General features: G+C 41.7%; 1 protein-coding gene across 3 annotated transcripts; it reads left to right on the forward strand.

The window, feature by feature from the left end:
- Window positions 1-4,836: 4,836 nt before the first annotated feature.
- On the forward strand, window positions 4,837-23,452 carry ZC3HC1 (zinc finger C3HC-type containing 1). Of its 3 annotated transcripts, none has more exons than XM_032644005.1 (10): window positions 4,837-5,234; window positions 6,718-6,829; window positions 8,933-9,083; window positions 9,867-9,950; window positions 16,456-16,583; window positions 17,587-17,744; window positions 18,506-18,749; window positions 19,581-19,793; window positions 20,257-20,463; window positions 23,012-23,452. In XM_032644005.1, the coding sequence occupies exons 1-10, from the start codon at window positions 5,089-5,091 to the stop codon at window positions 23,078-23,080; spliced, it is 1,512 nt and encodes a 503-aa protein (XP_032499896.1). In that variant the 5' UTR covers window positions 4,837-5,088; the 3' UTR covers window positions 23,081-23,452. The 3 variants fall into 3 exon arrangements, with proteins under 3 accessions (XP_032499896.1, XP_032499897.1, XP_032499895.1); XM_032644006.1 differs by having other exon boundaries at window positions 5,076-5,257; XM_032644004.1 differs by having other exon boundaries at window positions 5,086-5,234; window positions 19,551-19,793.
- Window positions 23,453-26,819: the final 3,367 nt, after the last annotated feature.

The raw sequence follows: 26,819 nt of genomic DNA on the forward strand, positions 1-26,819 counted from the left end.
AGCCTATTAAGTATCATGTTTTATAGAAACTAAATTTTCACTACAAATATAAATTTTGCTGTTTGATAATTTTTCTACTTCATGAAGGAATTATACTAGCAAACATCGCATGTTTGACTTAAGAGGAGAGGTCCTACATAGCATAAAAAGCTTATCCACATACATTTTTTGTATATTCTCACCTGAAAAAAAACACAATAAAGACAGTCTGACAACTGGAGCTATCAGCAGAGCTGTCTGCTTCACAGGGACAAACAAAATGGATAAGGTGACCCTGAGAGGGCGATTAACATGATGAAAGTTTTGGGGGAGGGCACATGGGACCAAGACCATGGAAAGGAGGGGAAGGAAGCAGGATTGGGCAGGTGGAGAGGCTGGACTGTGATGCAGTCTCAAGGAAGGCCCCAGGGGACCCTACTGGAAACTCTAAAGCTAATGGCCCTTTAGCACTGTCCAGAGTTGGGGCAAGGGGCTAGGCCTTTTATACCTCTGTCTTGATCAATCACTGGATGAAGGATATCCTTGAGAAAGGGGGGTGGCAACCTCAGGCAAAATGGCCCTCTCCAGTCAATAACTCCTAAGGGAACTGAAAGCCAAGGGTTTCCTGTTGGTGGTACTCCCAGTGGCTGGAGGAAATAGTTCCTCATTCCTGAAGGGGGATCTGGGTGGTTGCATCACTGCCTCTACCACCTATACTAAAATGCTTGGGAAGAAAACTAGGACTTACCAAGAACTTACTGATATGTGCCAACCACTTTCATAGACGTTATCCCATTTAATCTCATGACCACAGGTCCCTCGAACACAAGGTCACAAGGTGAGTGATGGAAGTGGGAGGCGGGACCATCTCTGATTCTAAAACTCTTTCTTCCACATGACATTTTCCAAGTGACTCTTTGACAATTGTAAGTTTCAAAAGTATTTATTGACTCATGACTTAAAATTGGCATTTTCTGAGCATCTATTATGTCCAGGCACTGGGAAATTATAGAAAAAAGACAAAATGTCTGCCATACACAAACATGCACACAAATATACATATATATGTATGTGTGGAAATACACATGTAAATATGTAAACATATGTGTGTATATATGTGTGTATATATATACATATATATACATATATATATGTATATATATACACACATACTTGTTCAGGCCAAAATCTTGGCGTCCTCCTTGAAATCTATTTCCTCACATGCTATGTATAACCCATCACCACGTCCTGTTGTTTCTAGCTCCAAAATGTACCTTGAATCTGCCCACTTTCAGCTATCTTTGCCCATCATCATCTTTTGCTGGGGTTTCTTTAGCAACCCCCTAATGGTCATTCTGTATCCTCTCTTGGCTCCAATCCATTCATCACCTAGTCTTCAGAGTGATTTTTCCCAAAATGCACAACTGTGCATGCTACTGTGTTGCTTAAAGTCTTTCAATGGCTACATTTGGCTTTTAGGATAAAGTCTAAATCCTTTAGAAGGTTAACATACACTTATTTAACAATTATTAATTGAGTACTCTGGTCCAGGCACTGTTGTAAACAATGGGAATACAGCAATGAACAACAACAACAAAAACCCACAAAAACTCCTACTCTTGTGAAAATTATAAAGATTATACTCTAGTGGGGATGGGGAGAGACAGAAGTAAACATAATAAGAAAATTACATATGCTATAAGAAGATAAGCACTATAGAGAAGAACAGAGCAGCGTAAGTGGAAGAGGAAGTCCAGGTGTCTGTTTGGGGAGGGGAGGAGTTGCAAGTGTCTATAGAGTGATGTGGGTAGGTCTCACTGAGAAGGTGACATTTGAATAAAGAAGTCACAAAGAATTGAAGGAGGTAAGGGAGAAAGTCACGTGGGTGTCTGGAAGAGCCTTCCAGGCAAAGGGAACAGGGAGTGCAAATGTCTCAAGGCAGGACTACATCTGTTAAATTCAAGGCCTAGTAAGGAGGCCAGTGTAGCTGAAGCAGAGGGAATGGGGGAGAATGGAAGATATAGGAATCAGTGAGAATAGGTAACTTTTTTCAAGGAGTTTTGCTGTAAAGAAGAGCAGAACAATGGAGTGGTATCTGGATGAGGAACTGCAATCAGAGGTTTTTGTTTTGTCTCATTTTGAAGACGGGAGAAATAATATCTTAATGCTGACGTGAATGTTCAGTAGAGGGGAGAATCACTGGGCAATGTCCTTGAGTAGGCAAGAGGGGACTAGGCCGAGTGTACAAGGTTGGCCTTATGTAGGAGCACAGACTACAGCAAGTTTTCTCAATCTCTACACGTTTGACATTTTTGGGTGAGCTAATTCTTTGTTGTGAGGGGCTGTCCTGTGCACTGTAAGATGTTTAGCAGCAACACCAGCCTCTACCATCACCCCATCTGTAATAACCAAAAATGTCTCTAGAAATTGCCAAATGTCCCCTGGGAGGCAAAACTGCACCCATTTGAGAGCCACTGATCTATAGTAACAGGAGGAAAGGTAAAGTACTATCAGAGGATAAGACAACCACTCAATATATGAAATGAAAAGACAAAGCTGCATTTATTGCTTACTATAGGCAGTGAGAGTCATACTTGTCAGGCACATGTTTAGAGAAGACCAAACTGCTAATCTTATATTCGATTTAGAGAAAGTGGGGAGTTCAGGGATTGGTGACCTTTCAGAGGTCTAAGTGTGTTGACATTCTCTGCAAAAGTGATAACTTGCATGAGGATATTGTTGATTGGTTGGCACTTGGAGGTGTGTGTACTGAAGTGAGTCTGTGATTGGCTGATTTTCAGAATCAATGGGTTGTCTCTGGGCTTGCAAAAGCATGTTCACTGGGGTGAGTTATCAATAGACTGAACTTAAAACTGGCTCTGATTTCTGGCTACTACCATGGGAATGCGGGAACTTAAAAAATTCTCAGTATTCCACATGCTAGTGGGTAGATGCGGTGGTGTTAATTTCTGTAAGTTTTCTTCTGATTGCTTAAATTTTTTAAGTGAAATAGGAAACAAGGACATCAGCAGACAGGGAGGATGGATTCGAAGAGACACTGAAGATTTGAGGAGAGAAATATGAAAGTAGGAGAGGAGGTACACTAGGGAAATGTAGTATGATTACTGGGCAGAATTAAGGGCCCACTTGAGGTCGACAGTACAAAGAGAGACAAGTCAGAATGCCATGCATTTTTTCTTTAACCGTATTCAGCTGACAGGGTGCAGGAGCAGAGTGGTGGAACGCTGAACTCTACTGTGATTGAGGTTTTGCCAAACGAGTACTACAAAGCAAGAAAGGTCCAAAGAAACTGAGAGTACATTCTAGAGGATGTATTATTTTCAGTTATATATTTTGCTTTTTTATGACATTGTCAAAAATACTCAGTAATAGAAAGAATAATATAATGAACCCCCATGAGTCTATCACTCAAATCCAACAATTAAAAACATTTTTCATCATGGGATTTCCCCTGTGGTCCAATGGTCAAGACTCCACGTTCCCAATGCAGGGGGCACAGGTTGGATCCCCGTTCAGGGAACTAGATCCTGCATGCATGCTGCAAGTAAAGATCCCGAGTGCTGCAACTAAGACCTGGAGCAGCCAAATAAGTAAATAAATAAACATTAAAAAAATTTTTTTTCATCTATTCTCCTCACATTTTCTTTTCCTCCAGAACTTTAAAGCAAATCCCAGACATCCTACTAGTTCACCCACAAACACCTCAAGACGTATCTCTTATAAGTAAGGATTTTTTTTGGCCACGACACGAGGCTTGTGGGATCTTAGTTACACAACCAGGGATGGAACCTGGGTCCTCAGCAGTAACAGTACTGAGTCCTAACCCCTAAACCACCAGGGAATTCCCAGTAAGGACTTTTAAAAACCATAATCACAGTGCCATTATCACATATAACAAAACTAAATAAGTCTTTAATATTAACTAATTCTCTGTCCATATGCAAATTTTGCAAAGGAATGATGATAATGATTGGCATGGAACTGAAGCTGGCTAAGGAGAGAATAAGGTGGTGTTGTTCGGAACAATGGAAAGGCTGAGATCAATAGGCTGAAAGTCCTGGTGGGCGGGAACAACTACTGAAGTTAGGAGCCCACAGAGAGTGAGCTGGCGGGGGTGGGGGGGTAGGGGGGGTGGGGGGGTGGCCCCACTTTTACCGTTGTCCATTGCTCAGTCACATCAGTCTCTTTTTTCTGTTTATTATATGAGGCAAACTCCTTCCAGTTTGGGATGCTGTTAGAGTCTGTGTAGATCTCTTTTCCACAATCTCATCTATTTTAACTCCAGCACAGATGCTCTCAGGAGAATCTGTAGACTGAATTAGGTCCTCCTTTACCCTAACCCTAACCCTTGGGATTTCTTTGGAGCACTTGTAATTTCAAAAGTTCAGGAAAACGTATTTTTTTAATGTCTAACTCCACTAAAAATTACGTCTCCTTTATTCACTGCTGTCATTGCCAGCGCCGAGGACAGCGTCAGTAGGACACCCTCAATAAATAATTTTTGGACAAAGCAGGGAAGAAGTGTTCGATAACGGCAAACGCCAGACTTCTAAACCCACCCGTAACACGGTTTCTAAGGATTCTAAATTATTTACTCTCAAGTGACTGTCGCCATTCCCTCACATGTAAAAAGATAAACTTAGGAGAGTCTTATCAGTTAATTATCTTAAGACTAAATTGGGCCCCTCAACCCTGCTGAACTCGGAAAGACAGCGCTCTAAAAACCTCTTATCAAGCCAAGTATGCTCGTACATAAAAGAAAGGACTAATCTTGGTGTTTAACCAGAGCCCTCCCGCGAGGGTCTACCTCGGTTTTGTTTGGGCCACGCCGCAGGGCATGCGGGAGCTAAGCTCCCCGACCAGGGGATGGAACCCACACCCCCTGCAATGCAAGCGCGTAGTCTTCACTGGACCGCCAGGGAAGTCCCTACCTCGTTCTAAAATGACCAGGAAGGGCTGGGCCCGGCGGTGACACCCGGCAGGTTGCTTGGGCCAACGCGTGGGAAGCCAAGAGAGGATCCTAACCGCTCAGAACGGAAGTTCCTGAGCCTTCACACGCGCGGGGAACCAACTCGGAAACGGACCAAGATGGCGGCGCCCACAGAGGGGCTAACGTTTGCCGCGGGGGTCGAAAAGAATTGTAGTGCGGTTGTTCGCTCCCCAGAAGAGACTCCCCAGAAAGTCCGGCAGCTGATAGATGAGGGGATTGCCCCGGAAGAGGGAGGCGCCGAAGCGTGAGTCCGCGAGTCCACCTTGGGTCTGTCGACGGCGGATTGGAAAGGGTTTGGGGGACTCAGGCCAGGGTAGGATACCCTGGGTCTGTAACTCGGGCGATGGGAATGGCTGCGGCTTGGGATCTTGAAGAGACTGGGGTTCCTTCGCTCAGTCGGCTTTAATCTTCTGCTCGGGAGGTACTGGGCGCAATTTTGCCTTAAGACAGGTTTTGGGAGGAAGGAAAAAGACAGGACCGCGAACTGAATATGCGCACCTGATTTCTCTGAGACTTCTTAACCTTTTTAAGTCCTAGACACCTTTGGCAGTCTGGTAAAGTTTATGAACACCTTCTGAGAATTATATTTTTAAATGCATAAAGTAAATTACATAGGATTATAAAGGATACCAATTACGTTGGAATGCAGTTATCAAGAAGTAAAAGAAAAAAAGTGATGCAGTAAAACGCTTCATTATTTAAGAGTTAAATAATATCTAGTAATAGGTCTGTTATCTACCATAATTTTGAAGTAGCGAGAGCATAAACGGTATTTCAAAACATGTGCAACAACCATAATGTGGTGACAAAATACCTGTGATTTCCATTGATGACAAATTTACAGGTACTGCTGATGCTACTGTGGTTTTTTAAATTATCTTCATTCATAATGGAGGAAAATGCTACATTTCAGTTAGAGGATACCAAAATAAATGTCATTTTTTTCTATCCAAGTTTATGGAAGCTCTGAATTTTTTCCAAGATCCATACCTCCCTGAGGCTGTCACTCTCAGAAAGATTCTTAGAATAAATTACTTTATTTTGAGTTATAATAGTTGGTGTAATCTTACTTTTAATAAAATTACTTTTGTCTTCAGTAGTTCCTCCCTCTACACTTCCCAGGTGCTGTTGAAATGCCTTTCACTGAATATAAAAGAATTGTTTTGCTGGGTTTTTTCTCCTTGAATTTTTTCATGAAATAGCTAAAATTCTTTACTTTGATTTAAATTTTCAAATTAGTTCCTTTGGGGAAGAAGTGCATAGCAAGGATCAATCCAGGTAGAAATATCAAAATTGTCATTTTCTGCTGTTAAAATAGTTAAATTTCTAAGATGGTTCAAATTGGATAATGCACAGAAGCCTTGAGTCTTATTTTGTGTTTACAAAAATTATGCAAAATACTGTTGGAGAGCAATGAGTGAGGTAGCATAGTTTGCCAGTATAGGATTAGTGGAGTATGGTCAAGGTAGAAATTGCTTGAAACTTAGTTATGGCCAAACTGTGGAGATTTGAATGCCAGTTTGAAGAATTTGGATTCTGCTTAGTAAGTATTGTGAAACTATTGACAGTGTTAAACAGAAAAATTACCTGACTGAAATGATATTTAGAAAGGTTAAAATCCAGAGTGGCGGGATTGATGATACAATGTGCAGAGAAGCTAGATAAAAAACGTTTAGGCAAAGTGATGCCTTGAAAGGATAACCAATAGTTCTGCCACTTTATTTTAGGAAGGACACATCTGCCACACTCCAGTCAGTTAATGGATCACCCCAAGCAGAAGAACCTCCATTGGAATCTAGAAGCAAAGAAGCCTTCTTTAGCAGAGTGGAAACCTTTTCTATATCCTTTTTGGTTCGAGTGAGTTGCACTTTCTGCCTGCTTCTGGAATTATTCTTCTAGGAGTAACACCACTTTCTCTGATGTTTTTAATTTTTAGAATTAAACTTGGTAAGAAATTTGGCTGGAGCTCCGTGGGCTCTTCACAGGGATAGTTCACAACATGGCAGCGGGCTTCAGTCAGAGTGAGCAAGCAAGAGAGAGCAAGATAGAAGCTAGGTCTCAACTGACATCACATCACTTTTGCCATTTTCTATTTGCTAGAGTGTTTTTAATTTAAAGCAATTACAGACTTATAGAAAGATTGCACAGGTTACAAAGAACTTCCATGTGAGTACTTGAAAGTAAGTTGCCAAAGTGACACCTCATTACCCCCAAATATTTCCCACAAACAAGGACTTTCTCTTACATAACCACAATGAAACCATCAAAATTGGGAAATTCACATAATAAATTACTGCCATATAACCCTTACATCATAATCATTCCATCAATTGTAGTAATAATGTTCTTTATAGCAAAAGGATCCAGTTGAGAATCCTCAGTTTTTCCTTGAATTTCATGAGCTTGATACTTTTGAAGATCGTAGGCCAGTTATTTTATAGAGTGTATCTCAACTTGCATTTGTCTGATGTTTCATTATGATTAGATTCAGGTTATGTAGGAATATCACAGAAGTAACGCTGTGTTCTCATTGCATCCTGTCAGGTGGCACATGATTTTGATCTGTCCCTTTACCCTCGATCATCATTTTGATCAGTTGATTAAGGGAGTGTCTGTCGGTGTTTTCCATTGTAAAGTAGCTTTTTCCTCCTTTGTAATTAAACCTTTGTGGGGATGTGCTTTGAAACCATGTAAATATTACATTCCTCATCAAACTTTATGTAACTTATTGTAGCAGCATGGACTCATGATTTCCTTTTTTATTCAATGGGTCATAATCCATTACTATTATATATTTTGAGATTCTAGTTGCCCCTGATTTGGTGAGTGGGAGCCCCATGTAGATGCTCTTTACACCCCACTTGGCTACAGCACCCCAAGGTAGGCCCCCCTCTGTATGGACTCCCTCTTTACCCGACTTGGCTTTTTTTTTTGGCTTTTGACACCATGCGATGAGCTGTCTCCCCACCTCCTGGCTTAATCCTCTGCCTTGCTCATCACCTGGTGGCTTTAGGACTGAATTGTTCAGGAAGGGGAAAGTATTTTAACCATGCTTCTACTCCTGTTCCTTGGATTAATTCCTGATATTGACAAAGCATTTAAAATCATTTTCTTTTGTTGTTTTTTTGTTCCCATTGGATATAAATTGATTGCCACTTTGATATGATAATTATTTATTTAACTTAAGCTAGTTAAGTGATTCTATTACTTTTATTCTACATAATCCAAACTCCTTTAACATTTATATTTAGATTCTGTTTCTAGCCTTCAGTCCTCCTTTTGCTGCTATTAGAATGTTTTCAAGTTCCTATATCCCTTGTAAAAATATAGAACTTTCCTGCATCTTTTATGTTTTATCCTTTTTTTTTTTTCCCTGTGCTCTGTAAAACAAGAGTTCTATAGGTAAAATAGAAAAAGCTGAGTGTTGAATATTAAAGATCAATAAATATTTTGGGACATATTTCCCATGCACATACTTACAGATGCTCTTGATGCTCTCAGCTTACTTAAAACACACGTACCACACACACGTTGGTATATAACTATCAAATTTGGGGTAGGGAGGAATAATGAATATTATTAATTTTACTGACTTTATTCTTCAGAAGGCAAAAGTGGATGTGATACAATAGGAGAGCAGAGATGAGTGATAAAATATTTTAGCTTGTTTGACCTTCACCATCCCTTACTGCTTAGGCAAATCCCAGTGCTTTCACTAGTGTTTTCAAATCCCTAGTATTTCATATTAAGCAAAAGCGAATGGCTTTTCTACTGTACCCCACAACCAATAATAAAATAAACATTTAAAACATATAAAATACATAGGGCTTCCTGTTGCTTTTCCTCTTAATGTGTTTATTCCTATATACATTGAGTTAAAGTTTTCATTTCTGACTTGTTCATTTTAATGTACGTGCATGTTGTTTTTCTTAATGTGAATACTCTTTGAAATGGGCAGGTAAGCCCCCTGAGCTGTCTCCACTGGTCTGTGCAAAATATGGCTGGGTCACAGTTGAATGTGATATGCTGAAGTGCTCCAGCTGTCAAGCTTTTCTCTGTGCCACTTTACAACCAGCTTTTGATTTTGACAGATGTAAGTATAAAGTACAAATTACATTTTTCTCCATATTCAAAAGATATCTATACTAGGTGTTTTTTTGTTTGTTTTTTTTTTTTTTTGCAGTACGTGGGCCTCTCACTGTTATGGCCTCTCCCGTTGCGGAGCACAGGCTCCGGACGCACAGGCTCAGTGGCCATGGCTCACGGGCCCAGCTGCTCCGCGGCATGTGGGATCTTCCCGGACTGGGACACAAACCCGTGTCCCCTGCATTGGCAGGGGGACTCTTAGCCACTGCGCCACCAGGGAAGCCCTATACTAGTTTTTCTGAAACGACCAGTCACTTGTGTTTGATCAAAGAATGTGTACTTCTGTATATAACAAGGTGAATTTGTGATTGTCTTCACCCTAATTACTAGCTTTAGTCATTACTTTTTTTTTTTTTTTAAAGCTCAGCTACTTTAGAGTGAACCTGACTTTGTGTATTCTGGGAAACTAACAGCAGTATGTTTATTTTATAGTTCCAAAATTTATACTTAGGCTAAGAGACACAGGACTTTTATGAAGGCTCACATTTTGGAATGCCTGCCTTATAAGATACATGATATCTCCTTTGTTATTGCTTTCAGAATCTTGATTTAGAACTTGTTTTGTGAAAAATATTAAGATGATTCAGTTGCTAATATTTCATGTCTTTAAATTTTTTCTGAGTTATTTTAATTCTTAGTTGTATCTATACTCTTAAAGGCTTTTGGTCATTGGATTTTGAATCTATACAAGACATTGTTTTTAAGGCATTGTTATCTATTCGGGTTTCAGATAAGGAGCGATGTGCTGAGCTGAAGAAAGCCTTGTGTACTGCCCATGAGAAGTTCTGTTTCTGGCCAGACAGCCCCTCTCCAGGTACTTATTTACAAAATTTCCCATTTACCATCTCTTCTTGGTCAATGCGGGGTTCTTTTGTTTTGTTTTTTTGCTTGTTTGTTTATTTGTTTTTAATTGGGGTATAGTTGCTTTACAGTGTTGTGTTAGTTTCTGCTGTACAGCGAAGTGAATCAGCTATATGTATACATATATCCCCTCTTTTGGATTTCCTTCCCATTTAGGTAACCACAGAGCATTGGGTAGAGCTCCCTGTGCTATACAGCAGGTTCTCATTGGTTATCTATTTTATACATATTAGTGTTTATATGTCAATCCCAATCTCCCAGTTCATCGCCACCCCTGGTCATTACGTTTCTCATATTGTCTATTTCTTTGAGAAAATCTAGCCTTTGAAGTTTCTTTTTCTTCCTGTCTATTTGCGCTTTACAAGAGAACTAATACTCATTCACTTATTGTGTTATTTATTAAGTGCATTTGATATGCCAAAGGTTTAATCGTACATACATTATCCCGTTTAATCCTCTCAGGGGCCCTGGGAGGTAGATATCAACCTGATTTTTAGGTGAGGAAACTGAGAATCAGAAATCTTTTTTACTATTTTATTTATTTATTTATTTGTTTGTTTGTTTACTTATTGCTGCCTTGGGTCTTAGTTGCTGCGTGTGGACTTTCTCTAGTTGTGGCAAGCAGGGGCTACTCTGCGTTGTGGTACGCAGTCTTCTTATTGCGGTGGGTTCTCTTGTTGTGGAGCACGGGTTCTAGGCGCACAGGCTCAGTAGTTGTGGCTCGCAGGTTCTAGAGCACAGGCTCAGTAGCTGTGGCACACGGGCTTAGTTGCTCTGCGGCACGTGGGATCTTCCCGGACCAGGGCTCAAACCCATGTCCTCTGCATTGACTGGCGGATTCTTAACCACTGTGCCACCAGGGAAGTCCCAAGAATCAGAAGTCTTAAAACCAGCTAGTGAGGAGCCATGACCATGGTTTTATCTGATCTCAGACTCTCTGCTTTTCCCACCAGAGCAAACAGCCCCATGTTCTACCCAGGCTTCCTGGTACACTAATGGCACTAACGGTGGCAGTTAAATATGGTTCAGTTGCTAAAGAAGACTCACGGGACCCCACATTAGAGTGATCACAAATCTACAGTTTTTTACAGTAAAACAGCACAATATATCAGTAGCACTGAAGTAAGGATATCATCACAGCCGAAGACTGCCCCATGGTAAGGGGTCTGGAGAGGCCAGGTGCAGGCTCCTCTTGTCCTTCTCATGTAAGGGCTGTGGCAGTACGCACTCTCTCTCGAATCAGAAACCACTGATGTGTGCACAAAATGCTTCAGAACAAGGGAGCCCAAGACGTAGTCTCAAGTGGGATTTGCTTTTATTTTGCTGGTCGTGTTGGCATATTCCTGCTGAGTAACCAGCTTCAACAGCCGAGCCCGCCAGGGGGCTCACCAAGACCAGGGACAAAACTCTTTGGACCCATGTTTACAATGCAGCACTATTAATTCATCTATTTCATGCTTGACAGGAAATCAGCTCCATGTAGGTATGTTTTTTATTTCAGTAGGACAGCTCAGGCTAATTCCAGGGTCACTGATGCCCAGGAATATTCCATGAGTGACCACTAAGAGGAAAAAATAGTTGGAAAGTGACCGTAGAGTGCCATCTACTGATATATGAAGAGGTGATAGAAAAGAAATTATTAAGAAATAAAATTTTTAAAGTGAAAATGACTGTATAACAAGGATTTCCTGCTGTTGGCCTAGCTGTTTCACGGTGTAGTATAACAAAACTCAGTCCTATGCGTATTTGAATCTTCTCTGTCCAGTGCACCCAGGGCAGAGATAGATTCTCTATCTGCTAAGGCCTATGTTGGTGGTTGCGAACTCTTGCTACCATACACTCTACTTTCTTTTTTTTTTTTTTGCATTTTAATTTTTTTGTACAATTTTTAAAGGTTACTTTCCATTTATAGTTATTACAAAATATTGGCTGTATTTCCCATGTTGTACAATACACTATACTTTCTTGGTCCCATTTGTGACTTCAGCTACTTCAGCTACCTACTTGAAGACTTCTGACTTCTATTCAGATCTCTCTTTTGAACTTGACTCATATTTTCAACTACCTTCTAAACATTTCCACTTAAAATCTTACAGGTACCTAGAACTCAAAATATACAAAACTGATTTCTTCATCTTATGCTTAAAACTTTATTCACTTCTTATGTTGTCTCCATCTTGGTAGATGTTACTTACCTCCCCCTCCAGTTATGCTACCCAAAAACCTGAAAGTCACCTTAGATGCCCCTCCTTATCATCACCAGCTGGTCCTATCCATTCTACCTCCTAAATAGATCTCAAATATGACCTTCCAATTATATCATCCCTTGATTTGTTTTTTTTTTTTTTGCGGTACGCGGGCCTCTCACTGATGTGGCCTCTCCCGTTGGGGAGCACAGGCTCTGGACGCACAGGCTCAGCGGCCATGGCTCACAGGCCTAGCCGCTCCGAGGCATGTGGGATCTTCCCGGACTGGGGCACAAACCCGTGTCCCCTGCATCGGCAGGTGGACTCTCAACCACTGCGCCACCAGGGAAGCCCCCTTGATTTGTTTTTTTGACATTCAAGAGACTTTTGTGTGGAGAAAGGAACACCTCAACTATTTATACTTTAATGCTTGCATTTATTAAGCATATCTAATAAAATTGTGAAGGTAATTTTTTTCTAACATTTACCAATAATTACAAACTAAATTAAATCACTGTAAACATTTTAAATTACAATTACTAATTTATTAGGACTGATTATTTTGAGCATATCATATACTTTAAAGTAGACAAAATATACACATACATTAATTGTAAAACACATATTTAAACTTATGTGAAGACATTTTCATGATGGGATTAATTTCTTCTCTGTTCACTCTTTTCCCTTCATAGGTTTTTAGTGGTACTTTCTTAGGGTTGTAACAATCAGACCAAATCCTGAATTAGAAGATGATCAGATAGGTGTTGGGACCTGGTTTCTTCTCCCAAGTTTTGTTAAACCAAAGCCACTGGTCATCAGGACGTGTTTCCGTTTTATTATTAAACCTCACTTTTTAAAAGTCCACACCTTTCTCATTGATTTCAGTTTTTTATTACCTGACTTTTCTAGTAAAATGATACATCTTTTTAAATTAATGACTTTTTTGACCTATTTGGTTGCTTGCAACAACTTTAAATTTTTTTAATTTATTTGTTTATTTTTGTCTGCGTTTGGTCTCCATTGCTGTGCGCAAGCGTTCTCTAGTTGCGGCAAGCGGGGGCTACTCTTTGTTGTGGTGCGCGGGCTTCTCATCACGGTGTCTTGTCTTGTTGCAGAGCACGGGCTCTAGGCACGTGGGCTTCAGTAGTTGTGGCACGAGGGCTCAGTAGTTGTGGCTCACGGGCTCTAAAGCGCAGGCTCAGTAGTTGTGGCACACGGGCTTAGTTGCTCTGCGGCATGTGGGATCTTCCCAGACCAGGGATCGAACCTGTGTCCCCTGCATTGGGAGGCGGATTCTTAACCACTGCACCACCAGGGAAGTCTCAACTTTAAATAATTTGATAAACTCTTAAGGAATATTTTGTTACCCTTGAATATAGAAAGTGTCTCTTTGTTTTATTTTTAACTTTTTGAGTAATTTCTAAAATTGTGGAGTGTTTCAAGTAGAGAAAAAATTGTAGATAATAATAATATAAGAAACATCTCTGTAACTACCACCCAACCCCACCTAATACTAACATTTTGCTATCCTTGCAAAACCACCCCACCCTGCTTTCTTTCTGTTAATCAGGAAGAATTACAGATACAGCTGTGTAGTCTTCCCCAATCTCATTCCCTGCCTCCCTGTCCTGTAATAACTACTATCCTGAATTTGGTGTCCATGATTTGCTTACATGGTTTCTATGTCTACAACATTTACATGTATCTAGAAGCAATATATATGGCACTATTTATTTGTTTTAAAATTTTCTATGAATGTTATCATTCTGTATATATTCTGCAACCTACTTTTGTAAGGGGAGTCAACTTTTTTTTAATTAATCCATGTTGTCACATGTAGCATGTTTGAAGCTTTATAATAAGTAGGGCCATCTAAAATTTTAGTCTTCTAGGAGATGAGGGATAGTGTTTATCTAGTTAACTTTCCATTTGGGAAAACTAGCTTATTCATTTTAGAACCTCCTGTCAAACCATCTTTGTACATGATTGTTGTGTGTGACTGTAACTCGAACACCCTTTTCACCAAGTTATGTGTCATCACAAGTGCTAATCAATCCTTCCTGTACTTGGTACACTTCCTACCTACTCTGATTCTATTTAGCATATTCGCTTTTCCCTTCTCTGCTTACACAGATTTTGAGCTTTTAGATGTATGGATTACTGTTTTTCATAAAATTTGGGAAGTTTTCAGTTAGTATGTCTTCAAATACTCTTTCTGCCCCTTTCCCTGTCCTTCTTCTGTGTCTCCCATTATGCAGATGTTGGTGTGCTTGATAGTGTTCCTTCATCAAAATTGATGCTCCTTCTCTCCATCCTTATGCCACTCATATCTTAGAGGGATTACTACTTTAAATCACCTTAATGTCTGCTAAGCTTATTTCTTTGCATCCAGACTGACCCCTTAGTCTCTGCTCTAAATTAATACATACTGTCTATAATATCACTTTCACTTCTTCCTTTTAAAAAATCTTCCAGTAGTTTCTCATCACATACATTAATAAAATCATGGTCTGGCTGCTGTCTATACTTTAACCTTCTCTCCGACTAGTCTCCCCACAGGAATACTGTGTTCCAACCCTGTGAGACTATTTAGAATTCCCCACATGTGCTATCCTCTAGGGCTTTACTTTTACACACTGTTGTTGGTCTTTCCAATTCAGCTTAGACCTGACTTCTTCTGAGAAACCTTTCCTGAGACTCTGCTTTTTAAACATAATCACAGGGACTTCCCTGGTGGTCCAGTGCTTAAGACTCCATGCTCCCAATGCAGGGGCACAGGTTTGATCCCTGGTCTGGGAACTAAGATCCCGCATGCTGAACAGTGTGGCCAAAAAATAAACATAATCACAAAAGTACTATCACAGCTCTATCCAAAAAAATCAGTAATTTCTTTTTCTTTTATTGTTTATTTTTCCAGCTTTATTGAAGTATAATTGACAAAACTGTAAGATATTTAAAGTATGCAGGGGGCTTCCCTGGTGGCACAGAGGTTAAGAATCTGCCTGCCAATGCAGGGGACACAGGTTCAAGCCCTGGTCGGGAAAGATCCCACATGCCGCGGAGCAACTAAGCCCGTGCGCCACAACTACTGAAGCCCATGTGCCTAGAGCCTGTGCTCTGCAACAACAGAAGCCACTGCAATAAGCTCGCACGGCACAACGAAGAGTAGCCCCCACTCGCCGCAACTAAAGAAAGCCCACGCGCAGCAGCAAAGACCCAACGCAGCCAAAAATAAATAAATAAATAAATTTATTTTTTTAAAAAGTATGCAATGTGGTGATCTGATATACATATACACTGTGAAAGGATTTCCCTGCCCCCATCAAGTAAATTAATTCTTTTTTGAAAATTGCATTATGGGGTTTCTAGGAACCAAAGTGTAGTATTAGAGTGAGATGATAAGGATTTTAAATATTAGGGCATTTGATTCTGGGACCCAAGAAACTGTAATCATTTTAAGACCCAAAGTACTAGAAGTTTAGCTCTATCAAATGATATTAAAAACCATACTGTAATCATTTTGTTGTTGAGAAATAAAAATCAGTACTCTGATAACTGATCTTTTAGCATCAGAAAATTAATATTATTTAATAATAGCAAATATCTATTGGGTGCTTCCGTGGTGGCACAGTGGTTGAGAGTCTGCCTGCCAATGCAGGGGACACGGGTTTGAGCCCTGGTCTGGGAGGATCCCACATGCCGCAGAGCAACTAGGCCTGCGAGCCACAACTACTGAGCCTGCGCATCTGGAGCTTGTGCTCCACAACAAGAGAGGCTGTGACAGTGAGAGGCCCCACGCACCACGATGAAGAGTGGCCCCCGTTCGCCGCAACTAGAGAAAGCCCTCACACAGAAACGAAGACCCAACACAGCCAAAAATAATGAATAAATTTAAATATATATATATCTATTGGTAGGAGTAATGAGAAATCTGTAAATTTTGTGAGATATTGTCTCTGCCCTTAAGGAAAATAAAACATTACTGAGATTAAACCTGAAAACAATACCTAAAACAATCCTAAAAAACAAGTGATAAATAATGATAATAATGATGAAGTAACTGTGATACATAGCACTTACTGTACACTGGGAACTATTTTTAGCACTTCAGTTACATTATTTTAATTGATTATCACAAGTCTAGGTGTTATTGTTAATTTCTTAATACCATCGAATATCATCAATTTACATTTCCCCTGTTGTTCTATACATGCTTTTTATTTTTTATAATTTGTACCAATATAATCTCCCAGTTTACTTTTTCCACAGATCGATTTGGGATGTTGCCATTGGATGAACCTGCGGTTCTTGTTAGTGAATTCCTAGATCGTTTTCACAGCCTTTGTCACTTGGACTTCCAGCTTCCTTCCCTGAGGCCAGAGGACTTAAAAACTATGGTGAGTTTTTCTTGGCTAGCATACAGTGGCCTTCAGTTGTCGCCAACATGAATCATTTCTTTTAATGACAAGAGGCTACAGATAGCTAAGAAGAGAACTACTTGTTTGTCTCTTAACTGACCTTTTTCAATCTCTACCGTAAAGAGGATTTGAGGGTTTAAATAAGTGAGTTCCATTTAAACTTTTAGATGGGATTCCTTAAGTGGCGTAAATTCAATTTTATCTCAATTTGTTACTTAAACATTTAACAGAAGATACTGAAATGTGGCTTCATATGGTTTATCGCATACTATTTTCCAAAAGAGAGTGCTGGAGAAGTTATAAACTCCCTTTTCCCTTGTAAATAGAAATTTTGAAATGCTCTGTCCTATCTGCACTTTGAAACTGAATATTTACTGTCCCATTTCATCATCCTGTGGGTATTCTGTCAAGACAAACTTTACTGTAGGAAATAGAAGCTATTATTTTGCTTCTTCAAGTTGAGAAGCTATTATGGATTTTAGCACCAAACTGTTAGCCTCTGATGCCTATTATAAATGTCCTCCTGTCTCTAGTCAATGAAAGTGTTTTCACCCTGTCATAATGCTTTCTTATTCTTAGAACAAAAGTAAAGACTGTGGCAAGGTCTTTTGTGGTGTCAAAAGTAAATTCATTGCCAGGCCAAGAAATTAGTAGTAGTCTGTTGTGATTATTTGGGTTTGAAGTTTACAGGTTTCAGGGAAAATATGCAATTGGTAATTTGAAAACAAGTTAGTACTAAGAGAAGATGTGGTAGTTCCAGGAACACTGCTCCCTTTCTCAATCAGCAGATCCAGGGCAGTTCAGGAAGCTTCTGTGTGATACCTTAGCCTGTGCTGGAAGTAAGTCTTCTCCAGTGAAGAGAATTGTTTTCGTGTTTGTCATTTATTTCATGATTTTTGCCTTGTACCACCTAGGTACATCATTATCTATGACTTTTCATGGTGGTTGAAACTTTAAGTCTTTTCTCTTGATTCCTTTGTAGTGCTTGACAGAAGACAAGATCAGTCTTCTCCTGAACCTGGTTGAAGATGAACTCGATCACGGAACTGATGAGAGAAAAACTGCAACCAAACTAGGTTCAGACATCATCCAAATCCATGTCACTGCCTGTATTCTTTCCGTGTGTGGCTGGGCGTGTAGGTTAGTGAATTTGCCTGGGGACATAAACTGTGACAACATTATATACCCACACACAGCAGTTACTCCTAGCATTTGGAGATCACATGGTGTTTCCTGTGAGAAAAACAGTGACAAAGAAAAACTAAGGGGGTGGAGGAGGGATAGAAAGAATGAATAACAAAACCAGAATTAGAACTCAGGAATTCTTGAACACGCCTGAACTTTGTTTCTTTTACTATCACTTCCCAGCTGGGAATTCGTGTTCCTATAAACAGTGAAGCTCCTTTCTAGTTTTAGAAAGGAAAAATCAGTTTAATTGATAAGAAGTACGGAAGGAAGCACCAACTGGAATCCTCTAGGCCCCAAGTTGGTGTCTGCATTCCAGCTGCTCAGTTCAGCAGACTCCCTCTGAGACAGAAGACTGTCAGACCAATTTTGATTTACTTTAAATATGCTTTCTTTGGTAGATTAAGCAATACTTTTCATTTACACAGACAAACTTTAAAAGGGACATGAGAAATTTATAAAACTTACCTTTAAAATAGGCTTGCCATAGAGAGCATGCTAAGGCCCCTAGATCTTTCTGTAGGAAATACGTGAGAGATGATGAAGCTGGGTCCTAGGATCGGAGGGCGGGGCCCTGAGAGGAGGTGGTTCCCAGTCCCCTGGCCTGTTTCAGAGATTTGTTTGATGAGATGAAGCATACTCACAGATCATTATGCTTAGTCCCTTGAAAATGTTATCCTCTGAGAAAACGCACTTTTTTTTCTATTCCTACCTAGTTCTTTGCTGGAACCCATGCAGCTCTCTCTGATAACATGTTCACAGTGTATGAGGAAGGTGGGACTCTGGGGCTTCCAGCAGATCGAGTCATCCATGAGCGACCTGGATGCCTCCTTTGGTCTGACCAGCTCCCCCATCCCAGGCTCTGAGTGCCGGCCGGAGCGCTTCTCTCTGGTGCCTGAGTCTCCTCGGAGGATGATGACTCGGAGCCAGGATGCCACGTTTTCCCCAGGCTCAGAGCAGGTATAGACTTAGTTGGCTTGTTTGGGGTGGACTTTTAATTTATTTTTTCAAATTTTATTCTGTTTTTTAAAAAATATTTATTTATTTGGCTGTGCTGGGTCTTAGTTGCAGCACATGGGATCTTCGTTGAAGTGTGTGGGATCTTTTAGTTGCAGCATGTGGGCTCTTAGTTGCAGCATGTGGGATCTAATTCCCTAACCAGGGAGCAAACCCGGGCCCCCTGCATTGGGAGCGTGGAGTCTTAACCACTACCACTGGACCACCAGGGAAGTCCTAGGGTGGACTTTTTTTTTTTGCAGCACACGGGCCTTTCACTGTTGTGGCCTCTCCCGTTGCGGAGCACAGGCTCCGGACGCGCAGGCTCAGCGGCCATGGCTCACGGGCCAAACCACTCCACGGCATGTGGGATCTTCCCGAACCGGGTCACGAGCCCATGTCCCCTGCATCAGCAGGCGGACTTTCAACCACTGCGCCACTAGGGAAGCGCTCAGGGTGGACTTTTTAAAGACAGCATTCTTACCAGAAGTGTTGTTGGCAGAAAAGTTGGAAATTAACTTAGGTTGTATAATTAACTTAGGTTGAACTTCACTTATAACCGCATTGACAAGAATATTACAGAGTGGTTTTATCACCAGTTGCAATGGAGATGCTAAATTCATTATTTTGTATAGAAATCTAATATTCTTTGAAGAGTTTAGTTATGTAAACAGTTCAGAAACTAAATTCTTATAGTTTTAAAAATATTAGCTTTCACATGCTTCTAGAAATATTTCTCCTGACCGTGGTCATTAATGTCATTAGGGTACTTCCATCATCTCCCCTTTCCTTCAGGCTGAAAGGAGCCCAGGTCCCATTGTCTCTAGAACTCGAAGCTTGGACTCTTCCAGTCCTGTTGACCGTCCTGAGCCAGAGGCCGCTAGCCCCACCACCAGAACCCGCCCAGTGACACGAAGCATGGGAACAGGAGACACCACTGGCCTAGAAGTGCCATCTAGTCCTCTTCGGAGAGCCAAACGGGCTCGCCTCTGCTCTTCCAGCAGCTCGGTGAGTCTGCCTGCATGTGTGGAGGTCCCTGAGCACAGCAGCACCCAAGCCCTCACCATGCAGCACAGAGAAGCAGGCATGAGCTGAGACTGGTCCTGTGGCTATAAGGAGGCCATGAGAATAAGTTTAAAGATGGGACAGTTGGATGACCAGAGGGAAAAAAAATTTAAGGGTTTTGCCATTTGTTTCTTTGGGACATCTTCTGGCAATGTAATAAATTTGTCTTGCCCAAGGGACAGTAGTGAGAAAAGAGGATAGACCTGATAAGGGATGGTTTAACACAAAGGGAGTAAAAGAATTTTAAAAGTGAGAGGGAAATACATAGGCGAAGTTTAAAGGAGAACGTAAGACTAGAAACGTGGGCATTGTGAGATTCTAGAGTTGACAATTTATAGCAATGCCTCCCTGAACTTACATAGTATCTGCCCTTTATTAACACGGATTCCTCTTCCTCCTCTCTCAGGACACATCTTCCCGAAGCTTCTTTGATCCCACTTCTCAGCATAGAGACTGGTGTCCTTGGGTGAATATCACATTTGGAAAAGAAACCAGGGAGAATGGTGGAACTGAGGTAGATGCCAGCACCCCGGCAGAGCCAGGCTGGAAGGCAGTGCTGAACATCCTCTTGGCCCACAAAGAGTCTAACCAGCCAACTGAAACCGACTCCATGGTGAGATAAGCCATTGCCCTGACCATGTGCAGCACTTCCTGTTTATGGGATGAGGAGAGGAGGCTGGTCCTATAATTAGCACCCTGCCTGCCCACAGCTTTCATAAGTCAAGGTAGACACAGTCTGGGTTCATCCTAGAGAACAGGCATGGGACTGGTTCATTCTTTCTGCAGTTTAGCATATGGCATTCCACCGAATTCTGATAAACTCTTTGTCTTCTCCACTCAAATGACTCGAAGTAGAAAAGGAATACAGAAACAGAAAGAGATAACAGGCTGCTGCTAGTGTTGCAGAGCAGCTGCTTTTTCCATCTGAGTTACTGTCACTTGCACTTGGAGCCTGGCCAGTTAACTTAGCTGTCAGGATGGAGCACTGTGCTCCGCCACCACGACCTTGATTTCATTCCTTATGGTGGGCACATTACTTTGCTGTGTTCCGCGGCCCCCTGTGCACTGACCCTCAGCTGCCATCACAGCAGTGACTGCTGCTGGTGACACTTGTGGGTAAATGCAAACCCGTCATGACAGCTGAGAAAACAACTCAAGTGTTTGCTCTGTGCAAAGGACGGAAGTGAGAGGAGGGTGGGCATTAAGGAATCACAAAAACTGCATTCTGGACTTCCCTGGTGGCGCAGTGGTTATGAAGCTGCCTGCCAACGCAGGGGACATGGGTTTGAGCCCTGGTCCGGGAAGATCCCACATGCCACGGAGCAACTAAGCCCGCGCGCCACAACCTACTGAGCCTGCACTCTAGAACCCGCAAGTCACAACTACTGAAGACCGCGCGTCTAGAGCCCATGCTCCGCAACAAAGAGTAGCCCCCACTCACCGCAACTAGAGGAAGCCTGCGCATGGCAATAAAGACCCAGTGCAGCCAAATAAATAAATAAATAAAATTTAAAAAAAACAAAACAAAACAAAAAACTGCATTCTCTTTCCTTTACTGGTTCATTCCCAAATTTGCCATGTAACTTGCTTAGTGTAAATATAATAATTTCTGACCTCTGTTCCCTCCAAGGACAAAGTAAAATAATACTTGCCAGCAAATGTTTATCAGAAGCATTCCCAGATTCATGGTTTTGTAGGGTCACAGAATTCCACTGGAGGGAGCTATAGTGATGCTAGACGCCCAAGAATGTGCATTCAGGGGCTTCCCTGGTGGCTCAGTGGTTAAGAATCTGCCTGCCAATGCAGGGGACACGGGTTCAAGCCCTGGTCTGGGAAGATCCCACATGCCGCAGAGCAACTAAGGCCGTGCGCCACAACTACTGAGCCTGCGGTCTAGAGCCTGCAAGCCACAACTACTGAAGCCCGCATGCCTAGAGCCCGTGCGCTGCAACAAGAGAAGCCCGCCATGAGAAGCCCGCACACCGTAACGAAGAGTAGCCCCCACTCGCCGCAACTAGAGAAAGCCCACATGCAGCAACGAAGACCCATTGCAGCCAAAGATAAATTAATTAATTAACTTAATTTAATTTAATTTTTTTTTTTTTTTTTGGCCGTACTGCGTGGCATGCAGGACCTTTGAAGGTCCGTTTTAACAACTTGTCTTTTAAGAGTCCCCACAGCTGCTATGACTGGGAAGTACAAAACTTAGAAGCTCTGCAGTAAAGGATCTTGAAGTTAGAAAAAAGTTTGTACTATTTTTCAACTTAAAACTCTCAGCTGTGTCACTGTATTAACTAAATCGCCCTCAGTCACAAGAGTTCAAACTTCCCTCCTGGAACTCATTTTATTGAGACATTCAGCCGCAAAGAGTATAAGAAAACAGTGAAAATGTCATCTTCTGTCAGGAATTGGAGTGAACTTTATGGATTATCTTGCTAGATATGTTTGTGCTCTCACTGAGACCCTGTGCTTTTCACTATGACTCTCAAAGGCAGAGAGAACCACATGTTCTGCTTCACTGAGAACTTTTATCTTTTAGTGAACTGTTTTGTCTCCCTGTAACACCATTTCTCAGAATCTCAGGTCACTTCACAGACGAGATCAAGTGGCAGTGAGATTCTTCCTATTATTAGCTCTGCTGGCTAAATCATGAGTCTGAGAAGGCCAAGGTCATAGTTTAAACTCTTAAGGGTCATTTAACTTTGTTTCATTCCTTGGCCTTAGATTATACTATTAGCACCAGCTAGGCATCTTGTAAATATGAATCCTTGTTCACAAGAGATGATGAATAGGGCCAATTCAGCATCACAGACGCGAAATCAGTGCAAAATGAGTGCTGCACTGATGCTGGGTCACAAGTGTCATCCTCACATTCAAAGATTAGGGCACATACGGGTGCTTGGAGGAGGACATAAGCCTTATTTTAGAGGCTCCAGAGTATGTTAGCAGTAATCTAACAGTAGACTCAAGCTTCTTAATTTTTAGTCTGGCTTTAGGTGTATATTATATGTAGCACAATGTAAGATTAACTGGTTTTACTCACTCCTAGACATATGTAGATCATTGTGGGAGAAATTTACAGACCACACCTTAAAGCTATTACCCATCCTTTGTCTCTATAAAAGAATTTAATCTCTAATAATGAGCTTTTCTATTTATAGAGTCTCTCTGAGAAATCAAGGAAGGTGTTCCGAATATTCCGGCAGTGGGAATCTTTATCCTCATCCTGAAGATATTCCAGCCCTTCCTGCAGAGAAGTGGAATGAGTGGCTTTGCAAAATGAAGCCTGAATTCCCTTTTGAGCAGCTGATGCTAAGTTTTTCTCCATTCTGGTTTAATCATAAGGAGCCCCTGCCCTTGCAAAGGCATGCATGTCATCATCTGCATCTGACTGAGGGGAAAACCTGTTTGCAGCACAGGGATGTGGGCTGGGAGAGGTAGGGTGACCCTGGCTCTGTTCAAGGAGTGCATGGTTCCAAAACTCAACTGAGGACCCAGGACTTGAGCATTTTTAGTGTCTTTAGTGGGGGCAGTGTTTTGAGGACTCTTATATCCCAGGAATACATCAGTATGTGTTAATAAAATATTTGTTAAGATTCTCACAGCTGGAGAACTGTTTTCCTCCTTGTCTAACGGGCTGACATAAAGGAAGCTGAGACTGAGAAAACTACAGTGGAGCAGTAAACAAAGGCAATATTTCAGTTTTCAGATTGGCTGCAAAGCCTGGAATTTATCTGTGATTCTAGTCAAAGAAGTATTCCTAAACCAGAGGCAAGACGTGGTTCATTATATCACCAGGAGATCTCCTGATGCGTTATAGTGAATGGTAAGCTGATAATTTTCTCTCTTCATTTTGATAATAACAGAATAAGAGACTATAACAAAGGGAGGAAGGCTCTTCAGAAGAGATCCCTCTCCATGTGCCTTCTAATGCAAGGCTCCCCTGAGTGGGGCTCCCCAAGGCTCTTTCACTGCTTCTGGAGAGCATTGGTGTCCATGGTGGAGAAGCTGACCCTGACCTGCCCCAACTGAATAGACTACCCATTGAGAAAGTGAGCATGAAGGAAACTAGCTATTCTCCAGAATGTTGTACTTTCTTTTAGTGACTGTGGTTGGTTGGTTTTATAACTTCTTTTATACTGAAGTATTTTAAAGAACATATGTAATATAATATTCCACCCATGCTAAACTTTAGGTTATATCTCTAAAAAACAGAACATTTTTTCTATGTACTACAGCCAACAAAAATTAATAATCCCTTAATATCATCTAATACCCAGTCCATATACAAAATTCCCAATTGTTCCAAAAATATCCTTTACTTTTTTTTTTTTTTTTTGTGGTACGCGGGCCTCTCACTGTTGTGGCCTCTCCCGTTGCGGAGCGCAGGCTCCGGACACGCAGGCTCAGCGGCCATCGCTCATGGGCCCAGCCGCTCCGTGGCATGTGGGATCTTCCCAAACGGGCGCACGAACCTGTGTCCCCTGCGTCGGCAGGTGGACTCTCAACCACTGCGCCACCAGGGAAGCCCCTGTCTTTTACATTTGATATGTGCAAACCAGGATCCAATTGAAGATCATGGGTTGCATAAATCTCTTTAGTCTAAAGGACAGTCCCTTTTTCTCATATATGTCAGATTTTAAATTTGTCGTTTTTCAATCCTGACTTTTTAAAAGGGTAAATAGTGTTGATATCTTTCCTAAATCAAGCCTCCATCTGTGGATAAGCCTGTTAGAGGCTGCTTCCAAGTTATTTTTCTAGGGGTGCTCCTTTGCCTTTGGCACTAATGAAAGGCTTGACTGTTCATTCTCCAGTCTCCACGGTCCCCTTAGAGGCTGGTTAATGGGCAGCTCTCTAATGTTACAGGAATGAGACTTCTGGCCCACGGTGGGAAGCCATTTGCTGACAAGTGACTATGTAGAAGTCTGCTCACTAGAAGCTCATAGCCTCTAGATCACGATTTCTTAAGGAGTAGTGTAGAATCATTAACACAAGGTATTCAAATGGACTACAAGCCTAAGTTTCAGTTTATAATAATGTGGGGTTGTTTCTTTTGTCTTTCCATTACAATTTTTGATTTTGACCTCCCTCCAAAAGATGTTTTTACTTTTCTTTAAAATAAGCAAAGTTCCACACTTTTTTTGGTTTTGTGTTTTTTCAATCATAAATGGAAGCAGATTGGGATAGACTTGATGTGACTCAAGAAACATTAAGTTTCTTCCATGTGTGTGGCACTGTCCAAGCCCTTACATAATGCAAAGGTGAGTGACCACCTGGTTTTCACCCTCAAGAAGTATATAGTCCAGGGATTTCCCTGGTGGCGCAGTGGTTAAGAATCCACCTGCCAACGCAGGGGACATGGGTTCGACCCCACATGCCGCAGAGCAACTAAGCCCGCATTCCACAGCTGGTGAAGCCTAGAGGCTGTGCTCCGCATTGAGAAGCCCGTGCACCGCAACAAAGAGTAGCCGCCGCTCGCCGCAACTAGAGAAAGCCCACACGCAGCAACGAAGACCCAACACAGCCAAAAGTAAGTTAAAAAAAAAAAAAGTGTTTATAGTCCAGGCTAGAAGATATGTTTGTACATAAATGTTACACAAGACAAACAGTGCTAAATACTCCAGGAGTATAAAAGAATTCTCATCTTTTGAATATAAGGAATTGTAGAGAACTGGGGGGAAGGTGTGGATTTGGCCTGGGCCTTGGAGATGAGCTGGAGATATATGCTCCATGAGAACAGGGACCTCGTCTGTCTTGTTCATCATCTCAACACTTAAAACTGCCCTGCACATGGTAGACACTAAATACAAGAAGGATATTTGAGGCTGAAGGAACATTGAGCAAATGAGCAGAATTTCATATGTTCTTGAAAGAGTGGGTATTCTGCTGTGGCTAGAGCTTTCCATTGAGTAGAAGAGAAAGGATAAAAGAATACAAGTTGGGCGACTTTGGAGTCTGAGGACTTTGGTCTTGAATCTGTGGGGAAAGGGAAGCTGTTGAAGAATTTTTGAGCAGGGAAATACATTCAGGCTCAGGAAGATAATCCTGGTGTCTATATAGCATGCAGTAGGGGAGACAGTAGTCTGAGTGAGGTGTGATGGCAGGAAAAATGGATGCCTTGATAGAAATGTCAGTGGTGACTTCAACGTCAGTTTGGGCCTGAGGAAGAAGGGAGGAGTCATGGCTGGTCTTGAGGTTTGTGGCCTGCCCAATCAAGATAGAGAACTCAGGGCTTCCCTGGTGGCGCAGTTGTTGAGAGTCTGCCTGCCGATGCAGGGGATGGGGGTTCGTGCCCTGGTCCAGGAGGATCCCGCGTGCCGCAGAGCGGCTGGGCCCGTGAGTCATGGCCGCTGAGCCTGCGCGTCCGGAACCTGTGCTCTGCAGTGGGAGAGGTCACAGCAGTGAGAGGCCCGCGTACCGCAAAAAAAAAAAATTGAGAACTCAGGTTGGGAGGGAAGATAGTAGTTTTATTTTTAACATTTTGAGTTCAGTTATGTAAAAATATCTGTCTAGAAATGGTGTTTTAGAGGTCAGGAGAGGAGGGTTCATTGCATTAAAGTCAAGGATCATTGTTTCAAATGCTCAGAACCTATAGAATCTAAAGCCACAGAGAGTGATGCTGTCAACCTCATCATCTTGCAAGGATCTTAATGCCAGCCTGTTTAACAGTGTACCTGAGGGCTCCACACTACCTGTCAAGTTTATGGTGAATATACTACGAGGCTGGACTGAGTATACTTTCAAATAGTAATGGGTGGTCTCAGATGGGGTGATGATTAATTTTGTGTGTCAGTTTAACTGGGTTAAATGTGACCAGATAGCTGGTAAAACATTATTTCTGGATATGTCTGTGAGCATGTTTCCAGAAGAGATTAGCATTTGAGTTGGTAAACTTAGTAAAGAAGATCACCCTTGGACTTCCCTGGTGGCACAGTGGTTAAGAACCCGCCTGTCAATGCAGGAGACGTG

The sequence above is a fragment of the Phocoena sinus genome, chromosome 9 (assembly GCF_008692025.1).
Source record: "Phocoena sinus isolate mPhoSin1 chromosome 9, mPhoSin1.pri, whole genome shotgun sequence".
Classification (NCBI taxonomy): Eukaryota; Metazoa; Chordata; class Mammalia; order Artiodactyla; family Phocoenidae; genus Phocoena; species Phocoena sinus.